The following is a 17,036-nucleotide window of genomic DNA, read 5'->3' as shown; positions in this document are numbered from 1 at the left end:
TTTCCCAAGGGGCTGCAAGAGAAACGGAGAGTTATGTGGATCACTGCCCCTCCTTCTCTACAGCGGGCTGGACAAAGGCAGCTATGACCTATAGGCAGGTCTGCCCCACACCAAACATGGAAAAAGGCAGAAAGGACAGATTCTGCCTCAGAAGGGATTAGTTTGATGTGGACAGGAATCTCTGCTTTTTTGGCTATTTGATCATTTGACTAGTTAACACTCTCATGAAGCCTGTCCTGCATACCACCACTACAGAAGATACTGCAAACAGCAAGGAGGTCTTCAATTAATGAAGAGGAAGAGCAGCAAACTTGGAGGAAAAATGGACTTCCAGAAGGAAGTCTTCAATTAATTAAAAGAGGAAGAGCAGCACACTTGGAGGAAAAATGGACTTCCAGGAGAAAGTCTTCAATTAATTAAAAGAGGAAGAGCAGCAAACTTGGAGGAAAAATGGACTGGCCAGAAGTGGTCTTCATTGAAGAGTTGCAGCCCAAAAGCCAAACTTCCGATGTGGGAACAAAGCCAAATAACTAAAGTATGCATGAAAACATAGGAACTGGGGTGCAGAAAAATGGCAGCAGGTGCTCTGGACTGATGAGTCCAAATTTGAAATATTTGGCAGTAGCAGAAGGCAGTTTGTTCGTCGAGGGACTGGAGAGCGGTACAATAACGTATGTCATATTTATTTTAAAAAAGGTTTCTAAGTCTTCAATTAATTAAAAGCGGTGGAAGTGATGTGCCAGTGCCTGGAGGCTTGTCAAGATCTGGATGGGAGCGAACAAGCTTGCACTCAATCCAGACAAGACCAAGTGGCTATTGATGTTACCTCCCAAGGATAGTCCAGACATTCCATCTCCTAGCCTGGGGGGTGAAATCTTACACCCCTCAGGGAGGGTCCGCAACCTGGGTGTCCTCCTGGATTCGCAGCTGACGTCTGAACACCACTTGTCAGCTGTGACCAGGGGGGCTTTTGCCCAGGTTCGCCTGGTGCACCAGCTGCGGCCCTATCTGGACCGGGAGGCACTTCGAATGGTCATTCATGCCCTCGTCACCTCAAGTCCTGATTACTGTAATATGCTCTACATGGGGCTGCCCCTGAAGAGTGACTAAAGTTGGTCCAGAATGCAGCCGCGCAAGCGATATCGGGTGCACCAAGATACACCCATCCTCCGTGAGCTGCACTGGTTCCCTATTGGTCTCCGAACGCGCTTCAAGGTGCTAGTCATTACTTTTAAAGCCCTACATGGCTAAGGACCTGGCTATCTGAGAGACCGCCTCCTGCCACATACCTCCCAACGACCAATAAGATCTCACAGGTTGGGCCTCCTCTGGGTGCCGTCAGCCGGACAATGTCGGCTGGCGGCCCCTCGGTGGAGGGTCTTCTCTGTGGCTGCTCCAGCCCTGTGGAACGATCTGCCCGTGGAGATCCGGAACCTTTCCACTCTCTCGGCCTTCCGAAAAGCCACCAAAACCTGGCTGTTCCGGCAGGCCTGGGGCTGTTGAACAACGTCCAGCCCCATCTAGACAGAATGGATGGCGTGTTGTTTTAAAATTGTATCTTTTTATTCCTAATTTTAACTTTTTATTATTGTCTCTGTAAGCCGCCCAGAGTCCTACGGGATTGGGCAGCATACAAATTTATTAAATTTCAATTTCAATTTAATGTATGTAATCTTTGTTAAGGTTTCTAAGGCTTCAATTAATTAAAAGAGGAAGGACAGCAAACTTGGAGGAAAAATGGGACTTCCAGAATATGCTATTAGAGGTCCAAAAACCTCACCGACTTCCTGAAAAGCTTCCCTTGTAAATAACAATGACCAGAATAGAAGCCGCCTTCCACCAATCAAGGTTTGACCTGTACCCTTGACTCAGCAATTGCGGAGGCTGTTATTCCCTCCCATAATTAAAACAAAAATGAGGGTGAATTTATTGTCCTCTAAGGGACAACTAGAAAGAAATCAAAATCAAAACATTTGCCCAAGGACACAGGGCACTAAGCAGACAAGTCTGCATGAATGAGCAACATGCAGAAAAAGACCACAATCAACTGGATACAACTAGAAGGTCCAAGAAAAAAAAGGTGTCAACAATATTCATGACTGGGAAACAGCCAAACAACATAGCTCTGAAATGAGTGATCTTCAGAGGAGATATGGTGGCTTCAAGAGGAAGTGGTCATCAGAGGAATCTTATGGAGGCTCCATACGGACAGATGTCTTCTAGAGGAATGTACGGGGGCCCTCCAGCATGACTGACTTGTGGAAGAACATTGGGGGACCAAATCAATTGTCTTTGAAAAGCACCCTAATTGGGGACAACTACAAAGAAATCAAAATCAAAACATTTGCCCAAGGACACAGGACACTAAGCAGAGAGTCCACAAGAATGAGCAACATTCAGCAAAAACCACAATCAACTGGACACCACTAGAAGGTCCAAGAAAAAAAAGGTGTTAACAATATTCATGACTGGGGGAGACATGGGAGCAAGGTGGCTCTAAAAGAAGTGGGCTTCAGAGGAGATATGGTGGCTTCAAGAGGAAGTGGTCATCGGAGGAATCTTATGGAGGCTCCATACAGGCAAATGTCTGCTGGAGGAATGTACGGGGGCTCTCCAGCATGACTGACTTGTGGAAGAACATTGGGGGACCAAATCAATTGTCTTTGAAAAGCACCCTAATTGGGGACAACTGCAAAGAAATCAAAATGGTGGCTTCAAGAGGAAGTGGTCATCGGAGGAATCTTATGGAGGCTCCATAGAAGAATGTACGGGGGTTCTCCAGCATGACTTGTGGAAGAACATTGGGGGACCAAAGCAATTGTCTTTGAAAGGCACCCTAATTGAGCTATCAGCTGAGTTTGATCTCAAGAGAAATGGCTCAACAAACGGAGGCTCCAGAATTAGTGTTATCTCTGTAGGAATGAAGGACGCTAGAGGCTAAAGACTTGTTTCTTCTGGACATGCGGAAGAGTAAAAAATGTGGGGACAAGTGGGGAGTTCCACAATAACAGACTTTCCGTTGGGAGCTCGGTGATTTAAGTTGAATTGGTTGATGTCCTTCACGTTATGGTCCAATTTCTCTTTTGCAACTATTGTTTCCACAGAATCTTTTTGGATGGTTCATATGGGACATTTACGCAAATACTTTTATTCACTTGTGGAAATGGTGAATGAGAAAAACTTTTCCCATCCTTTTGCCCCAACTTTCAAATCAACCCAGTTGCCCACAATTATTTTGATATGTCTGAAACAAAAGCATTTTACTGGGTTTTGTGCTCACTTAATTTTAACTTTCTATATAGAAAGTGACGGCAGTGGCTTGCTGGTGGGTCAGTGCAACTTTCTACACAAATGGGATATAATCTTCTTCTCCCACCCCCCCCAAATCACATTCTACCAGAAAAAAATATATAAACTAAAACACACATTTATTTGTATTGCACCATTGTGTTTCTACCCTTTTAGGGTTGTTGATAGATAAGTTTTTTGTTTTGGTAAAAACATAAAACTTGGAAAGCATATGTATTTATTCTAATTCACAAAATAGGCAACGCAGCCTAGAAAAGGATAAACACACATAAAACTGGATAAATAACTGGGTAGTGCATTAGTCTCCCATTCCCTGATCACTGTTTTGTCCCATTTTAATATTTGAACTTTTCACTATATACTCTTTGTTCTCTGGCACAAGTAGGATTTTTTTTCTCCTTTAGAAATAAAAGAAAAAGCAAATATTTTCGCTTGCTGGGAGGATAATTTATTTATCCACTGTGCCAGATTATTGTCCTTTACTCATTATATGGCAGCCAAAAATTAAATAGGCACAAGTACTCCTAGTAACCTTCCCAATAGCATTGAACTACAATTCCCATCCAATGAGGAAAGATACTGGAAACAAGAGGATCAGGAAGGCCACTATTTTAAGACATCAATTTTGTGGAAAACCTTCCCATTGAATTTGTTAGCCATAAATTAAAAGGCACGGAAGCACCTTAGAGTCTATAATATAGTAACAGAATTATTACTCTCTTCTCCTAAATCATGTTTCTAGCGGAATATTATTCTCAACTTCTTTCTTTAACATCAACCACAGCTACCCTAGAATTCTTAAACCTCGCATATTCCTTCAGTTTCACAAGGAAACCTGAGATAGAAGGCAGGTCTTTTCTGCATAGCTCTTCCAAACTAAAAGTTACCCTTCAGTTCTTATATTTTTTTTTTATTAAGTTCTTAAGCATCTCATTCTCCCATCTGGTTCTTCAATTTTCCAGAACAGCCCTTTCCAAAATCAAATGTGAATTATTTAAGGAATGGTCCAACAAATTGTTTCATCCAAGGAACTCTTGGATATATTAGCAGAATGGCTTTTATAGGAGAATACTGAAAGCACAACATCCAGGTCTACTGAGACCCACATTTTTTTACTGTTGCATTTATATCGTAGGCTGAAAATAAGAGATGGGCATCCCCCATCAAGCCCTGTGCATAAACTTACTCCCAAACTTTGATCTATTTGTCTGCAAGGAAGATTGTATATAGGCCTAAGTATCATGAAATTGGCTATAGGGGGGGACCCTTCACCATTAGGTGCCATGTCCTTTATTTCACATAATCCCAGAAGCAGCCAAAAGCCTTTAAAAAGCAAGAAATAAGAGGGAAGTCAGGATCATTTCTTAGAGAAGGTAAGATGGATTCTTTCATCGGCACCCAGGGTAGCAGTATAAACAGGAATGGAGTGCTCCATTCTTCTTCCCCTCCATTACATGCAGTAGGTGGTGCAAGAGAGTGCAGGCAGGGAGAAAGATCTTCATAGACCAGGCAGTATCTTTTGGGAGGCCTGGGATCACCTCACAGTATTCAGCCAAGGCCTGGCTTCGCCTGCCTCATGGGGCACAACCAACAGCAACTCACAAGGGCCCTGGGAGAGGACCTCCTGGAGAAACACCCTGTGGGGACAAAAACAAGAACACGATGTCAGGAATCCAGCAGGGTCTCCTGTGAGTGAGCCTTCTAACCATCATTCTCACCATCCCAGCACAGTTCTCCAAGGACTTTTAGCTTTCTCCAAGCTTCATCCTAAAAAACGCATTGTGGAATGTTGTTCAAAAGTAGGCAGAGATGTGGCTACTTAAGAGCAGTCAGTTTTTAATCCTTTTAGCAACTTTCAACTTTTATATTCAAGTAGGGTTTTATTACACGGTATTTGGTATTGCTTATGTATCCTGTGTTATATTTTAGATAAATCACTTTGAATTCATAATATGCAGAGGTGGGTTTCTACCGGTTCGCACCGGTTCGGCAGAACCGGTTCGTCAAATCTACCGAACCGGTTAGAAGAGGGTTCCACCAGTGGACCCGGAAAGCAAGCCACAGCTACAGAAGACGTTTCAAAATTTTTTGAAACCCACCACTGATAATATGGAAGTAAAACAAGAAAATGGAGGCAATGACATCATTGCAACTACATCTTGACTGCCACCGCATTGGTACCTGAGGTCAGCTTCACCACCAATTGGTGCCGGTGCCTTCAGTTTGGAGTCAAGATTATAATAGATGCCATCAAGCTGACGCACAGCAATCCAGTGGCGACGCCTCACAGGGAGAGACAGAAAACCCAGGCACACATTGGAAGGGACGTTCACAATGAAGCCAACCAGCCCCGCCAGGGACAACTGCTCGAGGGGTCTATGAGACAAAGGGAGAAAAGGAGCTTGGCAGAGCAAGTAGATTAAGCTGGCGAGAAGATTAAAAAAACACACACACACACACAATTCTGAAATGGCCAGAAAAGGATGGCCTCACATCATAGGAAGCAGCTCCCAGCTTAGTCAATCAGTGAAGAAGCACCACCAAAAAGAAAAGATTAGCAATTACGCCTCAAAAATGCTACGGCACAATGTCGTTTTTAAATTATAAGCTGCCTTAAGCAACGAGGCGAGGGAGGAATCGGCGAGGATAGTTAGGAAGAGAAGGAGAACACAGAAGTAAGAGAATGACAAGACGCTTGCTCTTAAGAAAAAATAGAATGGTTAATTCAGAGTTGTTCAGAAAAAGTGTCTAGAAAAAGTACCTTCGTTTATCCCACCAAACGGCTTCAAACCCCACACTCTGAAGAGCTGCCATGATGACATTGACGTCATAGTTCCCTGTCCCCAGAAAGCTACGGTGTGGGTTCCACCTGGCATCAGGAGCCAGCCTGTGGGGGTGGAAAGAGGAAAGACATCACCGGAGAGGGTTTGGGAAAAGAGGGCCTCCCCTAAGCATCAGGAGCACATCTGGAATGCTTAAAGAGTATATAATAGGGACTCTCGCTCACAAATGGTTTCCACTGTATTCATGGCTGATCCAATTGCTAGAAAGTTATTTAGGAAGTATCTTTCTTTATACCTCCATGGAGGCTACCAGTATGCTACCTATTACATTCCTTAAATTACTTTAGCTTTTTTTGTTTTCAGAAGAGACTCTTTCTAAAAAAAAAAAAGTACTGAATTGCAATGACCTGTTGTCTTTTATTTTCTCAGATGCATAAATGAGACTGCCAAGAGCCATAGGGCAGTGTTTCCCAAAGTGTGGTACGCGTACCCCCAGGGGTACGGGAAGAGTTTGGTGGGGGGTACGGACGGATTGAGAAATAAACATAAGGAGCATACTTTAACATCATTCTGGTTACAGATGCAACATGTGTATCTGGTTTTAACAGAAAAAGTCCTGAAATACATCTTGCCTTTTCCAACTTCATATTTACGCGAAGTTGCTTTTCCTGCATTTGTAGATATTAAGTTGGAAAAAAGGAACAGACTATTGGACGTGGAACCGCATCTCAGATTAAAATTAACAAGCAGGGAACCAAATTATGATGATCTGTCATCTCAACATAAAACAATTTCATCCTTCTCATTGAATCAAATAAATGTTCTTTATAATGTAACTTTCATTTATTTTGCGTATGTACCAAAAAAATAAATATATTTTGATTTTTATTAAAGCATGTTTTTTTATGAGGGGTACTCAGCGTTATGAAAATTATAGAAGGGGTACACATGTCAAGTTTGGGAAACACTGCCATAGGGAATGTCCCTGAGTTGCCACGAGCAACACATTAGAGACCCCAAAAGTTAAAAGACATAAGGACAGGCCCCTATGCTTCACTTCCATCTTCTTTTCTTTTGCCTGCCTGAGCCATAAGTCAGGAGACTGTGGCCTCCTGGAGGGGAAATACTCCCCCCCCCCAAGTTATAATGCACCATGCCCATTGCCAGCATTGTGCTATTATTTTTTTCTTATCTCCAGCTTGTCCAAAATAAGGTGTGTGGTTTTTTTTAATGCATTTCATGTCTTAACTTTTTGTTCATGTCAAGCTGGCAAAATCTTAATACTCCTAAGGAGCTACTTCAGGAAAAAATTGAGAATAAAGGATGTTAACACTTCTTTATATATGTATTTATTTATTAAATTTATAGGCCGCCCAATCCCGAAGGGTTCAGCTAGTGCCTTGGGCTTTTCCAGAGACATAGGATACTCTAGGGCAGTGTTTCTCAACCTTGGCAACTTGAAGTCCTGTGCTGGCTGGGGGATTCTGGGAGTTGAAGTCCACAGGACTTCAAGTTGTCAAGGTTGAGAAACACTGCTCTAGGGAAGCCGCAGAGATTCCTACTTGCCCCAGAATAAGATTGGTATAAATGAACAATAAATCAACCGACCTCAACTGAAGCAGATCCAATATTTGAGGGCCTACTTGTAGCTTCCGCTGAAATATTGCTGGAATCTAAGATATTATCTTAATTGTACTAAACAATGTGTCATAATGCCAATAGTTTTAAATGAATACATAAAAAGATTCCCAGCCATTCATGCTGGAAGAGTCTATTTTATTTATCCAGGGTAAAATCTTCCTTCTCCATCAAACCTGCTTTGCCCTGAGCACAATTAGTCAAGTTTCCAAAGAAACAAAAGAAGGCGGTGTTGTTCCTCTTTCAGGCGCTTGAAAAATGCAAATTAAGCAAAAAGCGATGGAGCCTTTTTTAGTATTCCTAAATAGCTTTTACTTTTTTTAAAAAAAAGAGAAGCCACTTTATATTACTGAAGATTTGATAAGCTCAATTATCCATCCGCTACTATCAGGAGACCCGCAGAGTTTGCATTAAATAAGCCAGGAGACCTGGAAGGGCATAAGAAGAGTTGGCTCCAGCAATAGGAGTATTTTTGGTTCCCTAAGATAAAAAGCTTATGTATAATTCATTTCAAGCACAATTCCACATGGAACTTGGGGAGTCTATAGCTCTCATGCTCTCAAACGGAAAAAGGGCATGAAACAGTTTCACCCCACCTATCTCGTCAGTCAGAGTGCTCCACAGAAACTCAAACCAATAAACCACCATCCTTTCTTCCTAAGGAAAAGATGGAATTCTAAGACTGAATATAGACAAGATATTTAAATTAAACAAAATCAATTATTTCAAACTCCATCCTTCTCCTCCTCTTTCCTAAAGTGATATTCTGGGGTATACAGAAGCTATTTTAAACACTTCTCACTGAACAGAGAGCTCCAATCCAATTCCTGAATGAATTTTCAACTAGTAGGCTTACATCATAAAAACAGATGATGTATATATACCAACTCACTGGCATAAATGTCAAGATAAATTGATTTGACGCCCAAAGTTTTAAAACCTTGGGATATTTCCCCCCCCTCTTCATTTTGACTCGCTTCTTTTAGTTCCTACCTGGATCCTTAAAAAGATGCTTTCCAGGTTTGATGTTTTTTAAGATTGGTATAAAAAAGTTAAGAGCAACTTGACTCTTGTAGAGATGATGCTCCCCTATAGATCCTAAATATGGGAATAATCAGTCCCAAAGAGAGGCAAACTAAACCACCCAAACAACTTAACTTTTACAGATTTCGTCAGCTATCTCTTGGGTAAAGAGTCGCTCCTGCAGGACATTGTTAAGGGCGTGGACGGCACAAAGCTCCAGGCGCTGCCTCTCATGATAAACTGTAGATGTCTCATTTTGGGCCAGATTCCCAGACATCACATCCAAATTGGCCTGAAAGGCCGTTCCCAGGAGATCAACCCTGGAGACAAAAAAACCCCATTAAGAAAAAGCATGAATAGAGAATGCACCCCCCATCAGTACAATCCCACCAGCAGATAACAAGGAATGGCATTAGCTTCACTTCTGGCCCTTCCAGGCACCCATAGATCCTCCCTTTGTGTAGTTGGGTCTCACAGCAATTCTTGTCCTCAAAGCCTCTTCCTTGTAGAACATCCTTGGTTCTCAAAGTCCAATTTTGTTAGATAAACCTCATGTCTTCTCAACCTCCCCTGCTTTGTTTTCTCTTCTTGTCCCTTCCTTCTCCAGCTCTTGACGCCTGCTAAGCTTTCTCTAGGATCACAGCTCATCCAAGATTCTCCTGGCTGCCCCACCCTTGTCAGATGCTAGGGAAGCCCAGCCAATTGTTGACCAAAGCTTCATTCATTATTGGCAACACAAATGCCCTGAGTGCATCACAATATTAAATGTTTCCCAGAAGCCCAAGCAAATTATGGGTATTCTTAAGCACTATAGGATTGAAAACAAAATAATAATAATAATAAATCAAAGTTTTAAAAGACCCAGAAGCAGCCAAATGTCTCTTTATTTTAATCACTGCAGTGGTAAATAAGTACACCCTATGGGGAGAGGGGTTAAGGAGAGGAACATGATTGCCCATCTCATATTTCTATTTTCCTTTCATCTATACTGAACGGAATGAATACAGCCACTTTGTTAAGATGTACACACAGATCTTTCTGTTAGGAAATTGTGTGTTATAGTTATCCATAGCGTAACAATATGAAGGCAGTCCAGCTTTTCCTAGCCAACTGCACTTCAGATGTGATCAATTTAACTTTCTGAAAATTATGGAAAGTTGAATCCAATAAATCTATTGGACAGCAGGTTTGCGAAGGCTAAATGGTATGTCAAAATTATCCTTCCTCGGAAGATCATTCACTCAAAATCTTCTGAAGCATATACAAAAGGAAATAATTTTCTACAGCCGTCAAGAAAGCATACATAATAGTTAAAAGATCAGCAAATGTGGCTTTGATCACCACAAAAAAAAACCTATTAATACTCTGCTGCTAAGTTTCTAAAACAAGCAATATTACAGCAGTAAAACATTAATGCTCCACTTTTATGATACCATTGTATATGCTTTAGAATGTACATTAATTATCACATGCCAAAAAGACAGGTGCAGTTTACTGGACTTATTACAAGGTAGCGTACAGTTGTCATCAAATAGGTCAAAATAGGCTAGCTAAAGACAGACTAAAAAAGGTACTCCTACATAAACTGTAAATTTGCTTCCATAAACTGGTGCGATGGATGGAAACGTACTTATTATAACACAGCTGCATTCTGTGCATGCTCAAAAGGTACCATTCTTCAGGAATGATTAACCCTGAAAATCATCCCTGGCAAATCTAACTTCCATACCCTGCTGAATGTTTCAATGTTTTTCCACCGAGAAACACAACAATTCCCAACGACCGACGCGTTTCAGGAAGGGGGGGGGGTGGAGAGAGGAGTTTGGGAAAACAACCCCCAGAGAAAAAATAAACTTACCCAGGGGAAAGCGAAAGTCCAATAAACAGTCCCCCCCACCATGACTTCCCCAGAAACGGCTGTTAAAAAGGCCAGGCTGACTGTGCAGTTAGAGAAACTACTCTTCCCAGCAAGCCTTGGGGCAAGACGATAGAACTACAATTCCCAGTTAGGTCTTCACGCGTTTGACTGGAAGCCGGTAGGAAACTACATTTCCCAGAATGCAACGAAAGGGAGAGGCAATTGCTGCGACTTGTTTCCCTTGAAAGAGACCTTGAGACGGAGTGTATTGATCACAGATTGAGGAAGAAGTTTAGATAAAAGATTACAGTATAGTTCCCACCCGGTGGATAACTATTATAATAACTGGAAAACAAGTGGATTTGCAATCTTGGTACAACATTGCGTTCAAAACATTCTGGACTGTTGCTTTGTGTAGGATTTCAACTCTTACAAGCTAACCCAAATGTAAAGTTTAAGAAGAGCAATTCATTCCAAAATTTAAACTGACCTTTGGTATTTTATACCCTAATATTATAAACTATTATATATATATAATATTATATATATATATAATAATTGCTTATATAAACTATAAGCAATTACTGTGCCAAAGGCAGAAAACATACCCTTAATGAAGTATCTATTGACAACAAAACTGCTCCCAGGACTCTTCTGAAAGCGAGATTTTATTATTCTTTTGTTATGTTTATTATTACCTGTGGATAATCTATGTTAGATTCACAGTCTAAGTTTCTAATAGAAACTTAAATCATTCAAATCCTAACCATTGGCCTAAAAATTCTTAAGAACCTAATATGGACCATTCCCAGGAGGTTTAAAAATAAAATTAGGATGTTAAGATAAATTCCTATGTCCTGATATTGAGGAAATCCTTTTAGGTAACTAATGTCAGTTGGCCTAGCAACAGATTTTTCCCATAAGCGGTCAACTTTAATCCAGTATTTCATCTTTTTTCCCCCAATTGTTGTTCTTCAATTCTGGATCACCTAGAATAGCAATATCAATGAACCAGACTTTTCCGCCACAATATAAGGCATATTATGGAACTGCTCATTTTCCAAAACTTTCTCACTTTGATAGTCTCAATAGTTTTTACAATATTCAAAACCAGACTTAGCAACTTTGTTTATGATACTGTTTGTAATCAATTTGTGACATTCTACCAAATCCTTTGATCAATGGTTTTTTCATCCGTTTTATACTACAACCATGTCATTTTCTGTTGTTTGTTACATATAGAATTTTCACCTTCATTCAATTAGTTAGCAAAGCTTCTTTCTGAGACATTAAAATAAAGCCTTCAAATTTTTTTGTTTTAACATTCCTGATAACCAATTCCATGTGGGTTTTTTTTATCAGCTTTTCCTTTTATATCCTTCAAATCTTGACCATATATTGACCTATGCTTCTAATTAACAAATAATTTTTAATTGTTTCTATATTCAGCCTTCAACCTTTGTTATTTTCAAGAACTTTCTTTGATTGGTCTTCATTCAAGGATTCTTGATGTCATTATTCAGGAAATGCTTTTTTTCCAGTAGGTTTTTTTAAAATTACTGATTAATCTTCAAAGGCAACCCATGTAGAGTTTCGTTATAATAGTCCAAAAGTGTGGGAGATGTTCTAGATATATAGTAACCCGCCATTGTAACTTTTTTAATGGTATATTTATATTGTTGGGTTTCTGTCTATAAATGGTAAGAAAAAAAATGCAATAGCTCCTAATCTAGGAATAAGCAGTATGCTATGAGTACAGATATGTTCGACACATGAGGTCTGCATAGCTTCTAGCTCAACCTGATCTTATCATTTAATCTTTTAATTTAAAAAAGAAAAACATAAATAGAAAAGGGAAACGCTGAATGCCAGGTTTTACAATCACATTTACAAGAATGCCCCTGGCATCGGCCAACATTGCTCATAAAATAAAAAATGTGGTTATAATTTCAGTCCAGGACTTTGCTTGGAAATGTGTCTTACTGTGGAGGCAGAGAACATCCAAGCAAACCAAGATAAAAGTTTCTACGAGTACTACTAATAGTTTTTATGCCATTGTGGCAGCCATTTTATGAATAAATGAGCTTCCTCCATCAGCCATTTTGTCTGTGTTTATGACATGCTGGCAAAATTCTAACTACACTTATCTATCCAAAAGAGTTGCTACCCTTTGTCTTAATTTCATACAATGCTGTAAAATGCTGAAAAGGCATCCATTCTTTAAGTTTCCTTAAACAGATAAAAAAAATCTCCCCTGAAGCTAAAATGTTGAAAAGGGCCTCATTCTTTTACCAGTTTCTGCAAATTCTGTACAGAAACATCCCTTTTGAGACCTAGAGATCTCTAGATATGGCCAGTGCAAGTTTTCTTGGCAACACCGTAGTAGTAATATTTTATTCCCACTGCTTTCTGGGGTGCTTTTCAGCATCCCAGCCCAGCCTAAAATTTCTGAATTTAATCAAGATCAGCTTAGATTTTCACATTTTGAATTTCGGAATTTGCAACCTCAGCATAGTTGAAGGATTCTAAACTGATGTTTTGTTAAAATGAAGTAATGTTGCAATATAGACAGACAGACACATACATATATACTCTCTTCAAGGATATTGGGTAGCGCTGAACAATCTTTTCAGACATCCTCTAACTTATTTTTCTCCTTTGATGTTTGAAATAAGTGGGATGTCTCATAACTTGACAGCGAAGTGTTTTCTTCATTACGCAGTGTTATTCTGACCACTATAACAACATTAAATGATCAGTATCACTATGTAATAGCCAATTTAGGAGATCTAAGGCTCTCCAAATTTACCTATTAGGACCTTCGGGTTGACTTAATGAAGTTACTGCCCTAAAGATTGTGAAATTGGTTAAGTTGGGTACTAATTAAGTCCTGTATATTTCAAGTCACACCTAGGATTGATGGAACAAAGAAGCTCATAATGGCAGACTTCCTTATAAAAATTATTCAGATGAATGACAGCTTCAAGTTGTATCTCAGCAAACTTGGGTTTTTAGAAACGTTAAGGGGCTTGTAGTCACCCGTACTGACTGTTGCTCAAGCAGAAAGGAATTACAAAGTTACTATCAAGTTTTTGAAGTCTTCTGAATGTTGTATAAAAGGCTGATATATAATGAGGAACAAACCGGGCCGGTTACAAGATCACGGGCAAAACAACAAACTGATATATCAGATGTGCCTGTGATACGGAGGAGGGATGTGTGGCGGGGGTCCAGAGAAAATGCCGCGGATATCTAAAAAGTGTCATTCCCTGGGCATGAACAGCCCAAACTGTGCGCGATGGGGAAGGGAGCAATAGGAGTTAAACCTCCCATCGATTAATATGTCTGAAGCAAAAAAACGCCAGAGCTAATTACAGGCTGGTGGATCACCACCGTGCAATGGCCAAATTGATCAATGATGCATAAAGGCAGATCTCTTCAATGGTAGTTTTTACACTTCAAAGTTAGCAGAGGCTAACAAAAGCTAAGTGGATAATATATTTTAAGTTCCGGAGATTTGTGATCTCCGTCTCTTCTTTTAAGGCTGATATATAGCACGTTCCTGGTCTTAAATGTGTAGTTTATTTTTTTAACTGCAGCAATAAAACATTGTATTTCTGCCAGGGGCAGCTTAGCTGATAACTTTCCACACTGCCAACTGTGCAGTATTGTATATTTTGTTAAACCAATAGTTATCCAAACCAGGGGAAAAAACCATTGTATTTCTCTTTGCCCTGCCTGCTCAGACACCAAACTTCCCTTTATTTTTTTTCTGGTTAAGAGTTGTAACAGCTATTTTTTAAAAAGTTGGAAGGCAACCTTTTATGAAAGTCAATCTTCAGAGAAAGCCACCCAATTTTTTTTTTCTTTTAAGCCCAGCAAAGCAACAGATTCCCCATGTTTTAAGAGAAAAAAACTTTTGTAAATCCCTCTGCTGGAGAAAATTAAGCACTAGGAGTCCCAACTGCAGATTTTTTTTTTTGCTTAAAACTCAAGAGGAACGCCTTGCAAAGCTTCTAAATAGAGCTTAAGTATCACCTGGGCATTCCCCTAATTACTTCAAAAATTTAAAACGTACACTTGGCCATAAATATGGAGGTTCAAACAGGTCAGCTATAATAAATGTATTCAGTAAAACTTTTAATGGCTTCAAACTGTTTTTAGGCCTATGCTGCATTTCCTTTCCCTTAACTTAGAAGCAGGGTTGCCTTAAAAAAAAACCTCATTTAACTGTGTTCAAAATAAACCCAGATATCAAAAACTTAAATCAGTTTTGAACTACTTTGTTTCATATACAGTATAACTGAAATAGAAAGTTAATGTTGGGCTAGACTTCATTTAATTTAAAAAGAAACCCAGAATCTTGGTTTAAAATCCCAGCAGTAGCATCCGTAATTGAAAAGGCTCCCCCCCCCACACACACATTTAAAGTTTAATTTAACTAAACAAGCATTTAACTCTTGTTGGAAGAAAAGTCCTTCTGGTTTTAGTTCCAAGTGGGGAAAATGACCCGGCCAAAAAGTTGCTTGAAAGATTTTTTAATGAACATCTATTATTGTGTGGAAAACATGAGTAAGGAGTATTAAGTAGGTTTGCTGCTTTATATAATATAAAGGTGGTATAAAAACCTAATAAATGTCATACTTCAACTCAAAGGCTTACTCCCTTTTGTTAACATAGGTAGTGTCCCACTTCGTATCAACGAAAAGCCTACCATCACTGTAGAATTGTTTGAAAAAGCCTCTCCTTTTCTACCCACGTTTTCAATTTAATGAATTTAAAACGGAAGAAATGAAGGGGGGGATGGAATTAGTAAGTCTGTAGAACAAAACAAGGAAACTAGGGAGGGTATTTTGGCAAAATGAACCCGAGGCAATAGAAACTGGCCTAGGGAATTAAGGACAATCCCTTTGTGTGTGTATGTGTATCTCTCAGGAAATTTAATTTAAATGTTGAAAAGCCCTTAAAAATAGCAAGGCAGCCATTTAAGTTGAAGCATGTAGTTCTCTTGAAAAACCCACACAAATCCTTTAGTAGCTTTTAACAAAGCAACCCCCCCTTTTTCATCTTTGAGAAGTTTTGCAAAAGTTTGTGCTTCAGGAAAGTATTAGAAGCCTGCGTTACTATTTTTTTCTGCTTTAACAGCGCCTTTATCTCATCGAAGTTTCTCAATTTAAGCAGAATTGAACCATCCCCTTTCCCATAAATTAAATAGGTGGACTGCATCCGAGCAGAGACCTCTTTAAATGTAGTTAAACTTCCAGAACTTTAATGTAAATTGCTTTCAAATTCTGCTTTTAATTATTCTGCAACTTCTTTCCCCATGGAGTGGCATTTGCAGGATTAACTGAAAAACAGCGTCATTGTAAAAATGCTAAGCTTTTCTGGTCCAAAGAAACCCAAATTCTACAGAAAACTCAGGTATAAAAAAAACGCAATAAACCAGCTTTGAACTGACTTTGGTTTACCCAGCTTAAACATACAAGATAATGTGGCGTGCAGAAAAGACTAGACTTAGTTGAATTTTAAAGTAAGAGATTTAAGAAGCCTAAACTTGGTTGAATTTTAAAAAAAGATATAGAAACCCAGCATGAGATTTAGAAAAAAAGAACACACCTGGGTTTGAGAAAAAAAAACGGAAAAACTCTTGTTTATAAAAAGCTTTTTCTTCCACTTTTAAGTAAGAAAAATTCCCAATAATTGAGACTGAACGTAGGAAAAAGCTGTAGAAACAATGGTTTTCTTGGTAAATAGATATTCAGGCTCCCTCAACAAAACCCCATCTCATAACGAACCGAAAATAACTAAAAGAGAATTGCAAAACGGTCCCCTAACGCAACAGGAAAATAAAAAGCGATTGTTTGAGCTTAACAACATGCTCCAACTTTCTTCTGCCCCGCCCGCCCTAAAATGAGCAAAGCTGGCTCGGCAAAGCAAGCAAAATATACCTTGGGACTATACCAACTTCAAAATGAAGGGGGGGGTTCGAGAGAGAAAACTTTCTCAATTATCTTGAAAAGGACATTTCCAGCCAAATCGCCTGACCGCTGTAATGAACCTACATTGATAAGAGATTGTGAGTCCTTCCAACCTCGTTGCATATTTTATTTCATGAGCTGAAGTTTGACTTGCAAGCTGTCCTCCCCCCCCGCCCGCGACCTCAATTTCTATTTGGGAAATTCCAGCCCGGGCCATTATTTGCAATTGCCGTAAAGAAGAAGTCGCAAATTCTAATGGGGAGTTTTAACGGTCGGGTTGCGTGCAAAGCAAAAAAAACAAAAAGTGGAAAGATAGTCCGAATTTTGCCCTGCTTTTCTGGAAAAGCTTCTCAAATCAAAGCGATTGTCTGCTGGGGTTTGCTGGGACTGCAATTGCTCTGCACAAGTAGATTTTCCCTCCCTCTCTTTGGAGGAGAAACACTGCAA

General features: G+C 39.7%; 1 protein-coding gene across 1 annotated transcript; it reads right to left on the bottom strand.

Moving 5' to 3' along the window:
- Window positions 1–3,409: 3,409 nt before the first annotated feature.
- On the bottom strand, window positions 3,410–10,715 carry LOC116511529 (josephin-2-like). The gene is made up of 5 exons (XM_032221619.1): window positions 10,612–10,715; window positions 8,888–9,073; window positions 6,071–6,196; window positions 5,491–5,685; window positions 3,410–4,946 (listed from the first exon to the last, which is right to left on the bottom strand). The coding sequence occupies exons 2-5, from the start codon at window positions 9,028–9,030 to the stop codon at window positions 4,844–4,846; spliced, it is 567 nt and encodes a 188-aa protein (XP_032077510.1). The 5' UTR covers window positions 9,031–9,073; window positions 10,612–10,715; the 3' UTR covers window positions 3,410–4,843.
- Between the last annotated feature and the right edge of the window lie 6,321 nt (window positions 10,716–17,036).

The sequence above is a fragment of the Thamnophis elegans genome, chromosome 7 (genome assembly GCF_009769535.1).
Source record: "Thamnophis elegans isolate rThaEle1 chromosome 7, rThaEle1.pri, whole genome shotgun sequence".
NCBI classification, from domain to species: domain Eukaryota; kingdom Metazoa; phylum Chordata; class Lepidosauria; order Squamata; family Colubridae; genus Thamnophis; species Thamnophis elegans.
The sequence above is the reverse complement of the archived record's forward strand: the minus strand, read 5'-3'. Positions and strand labels throughout refer to the sequence as shown.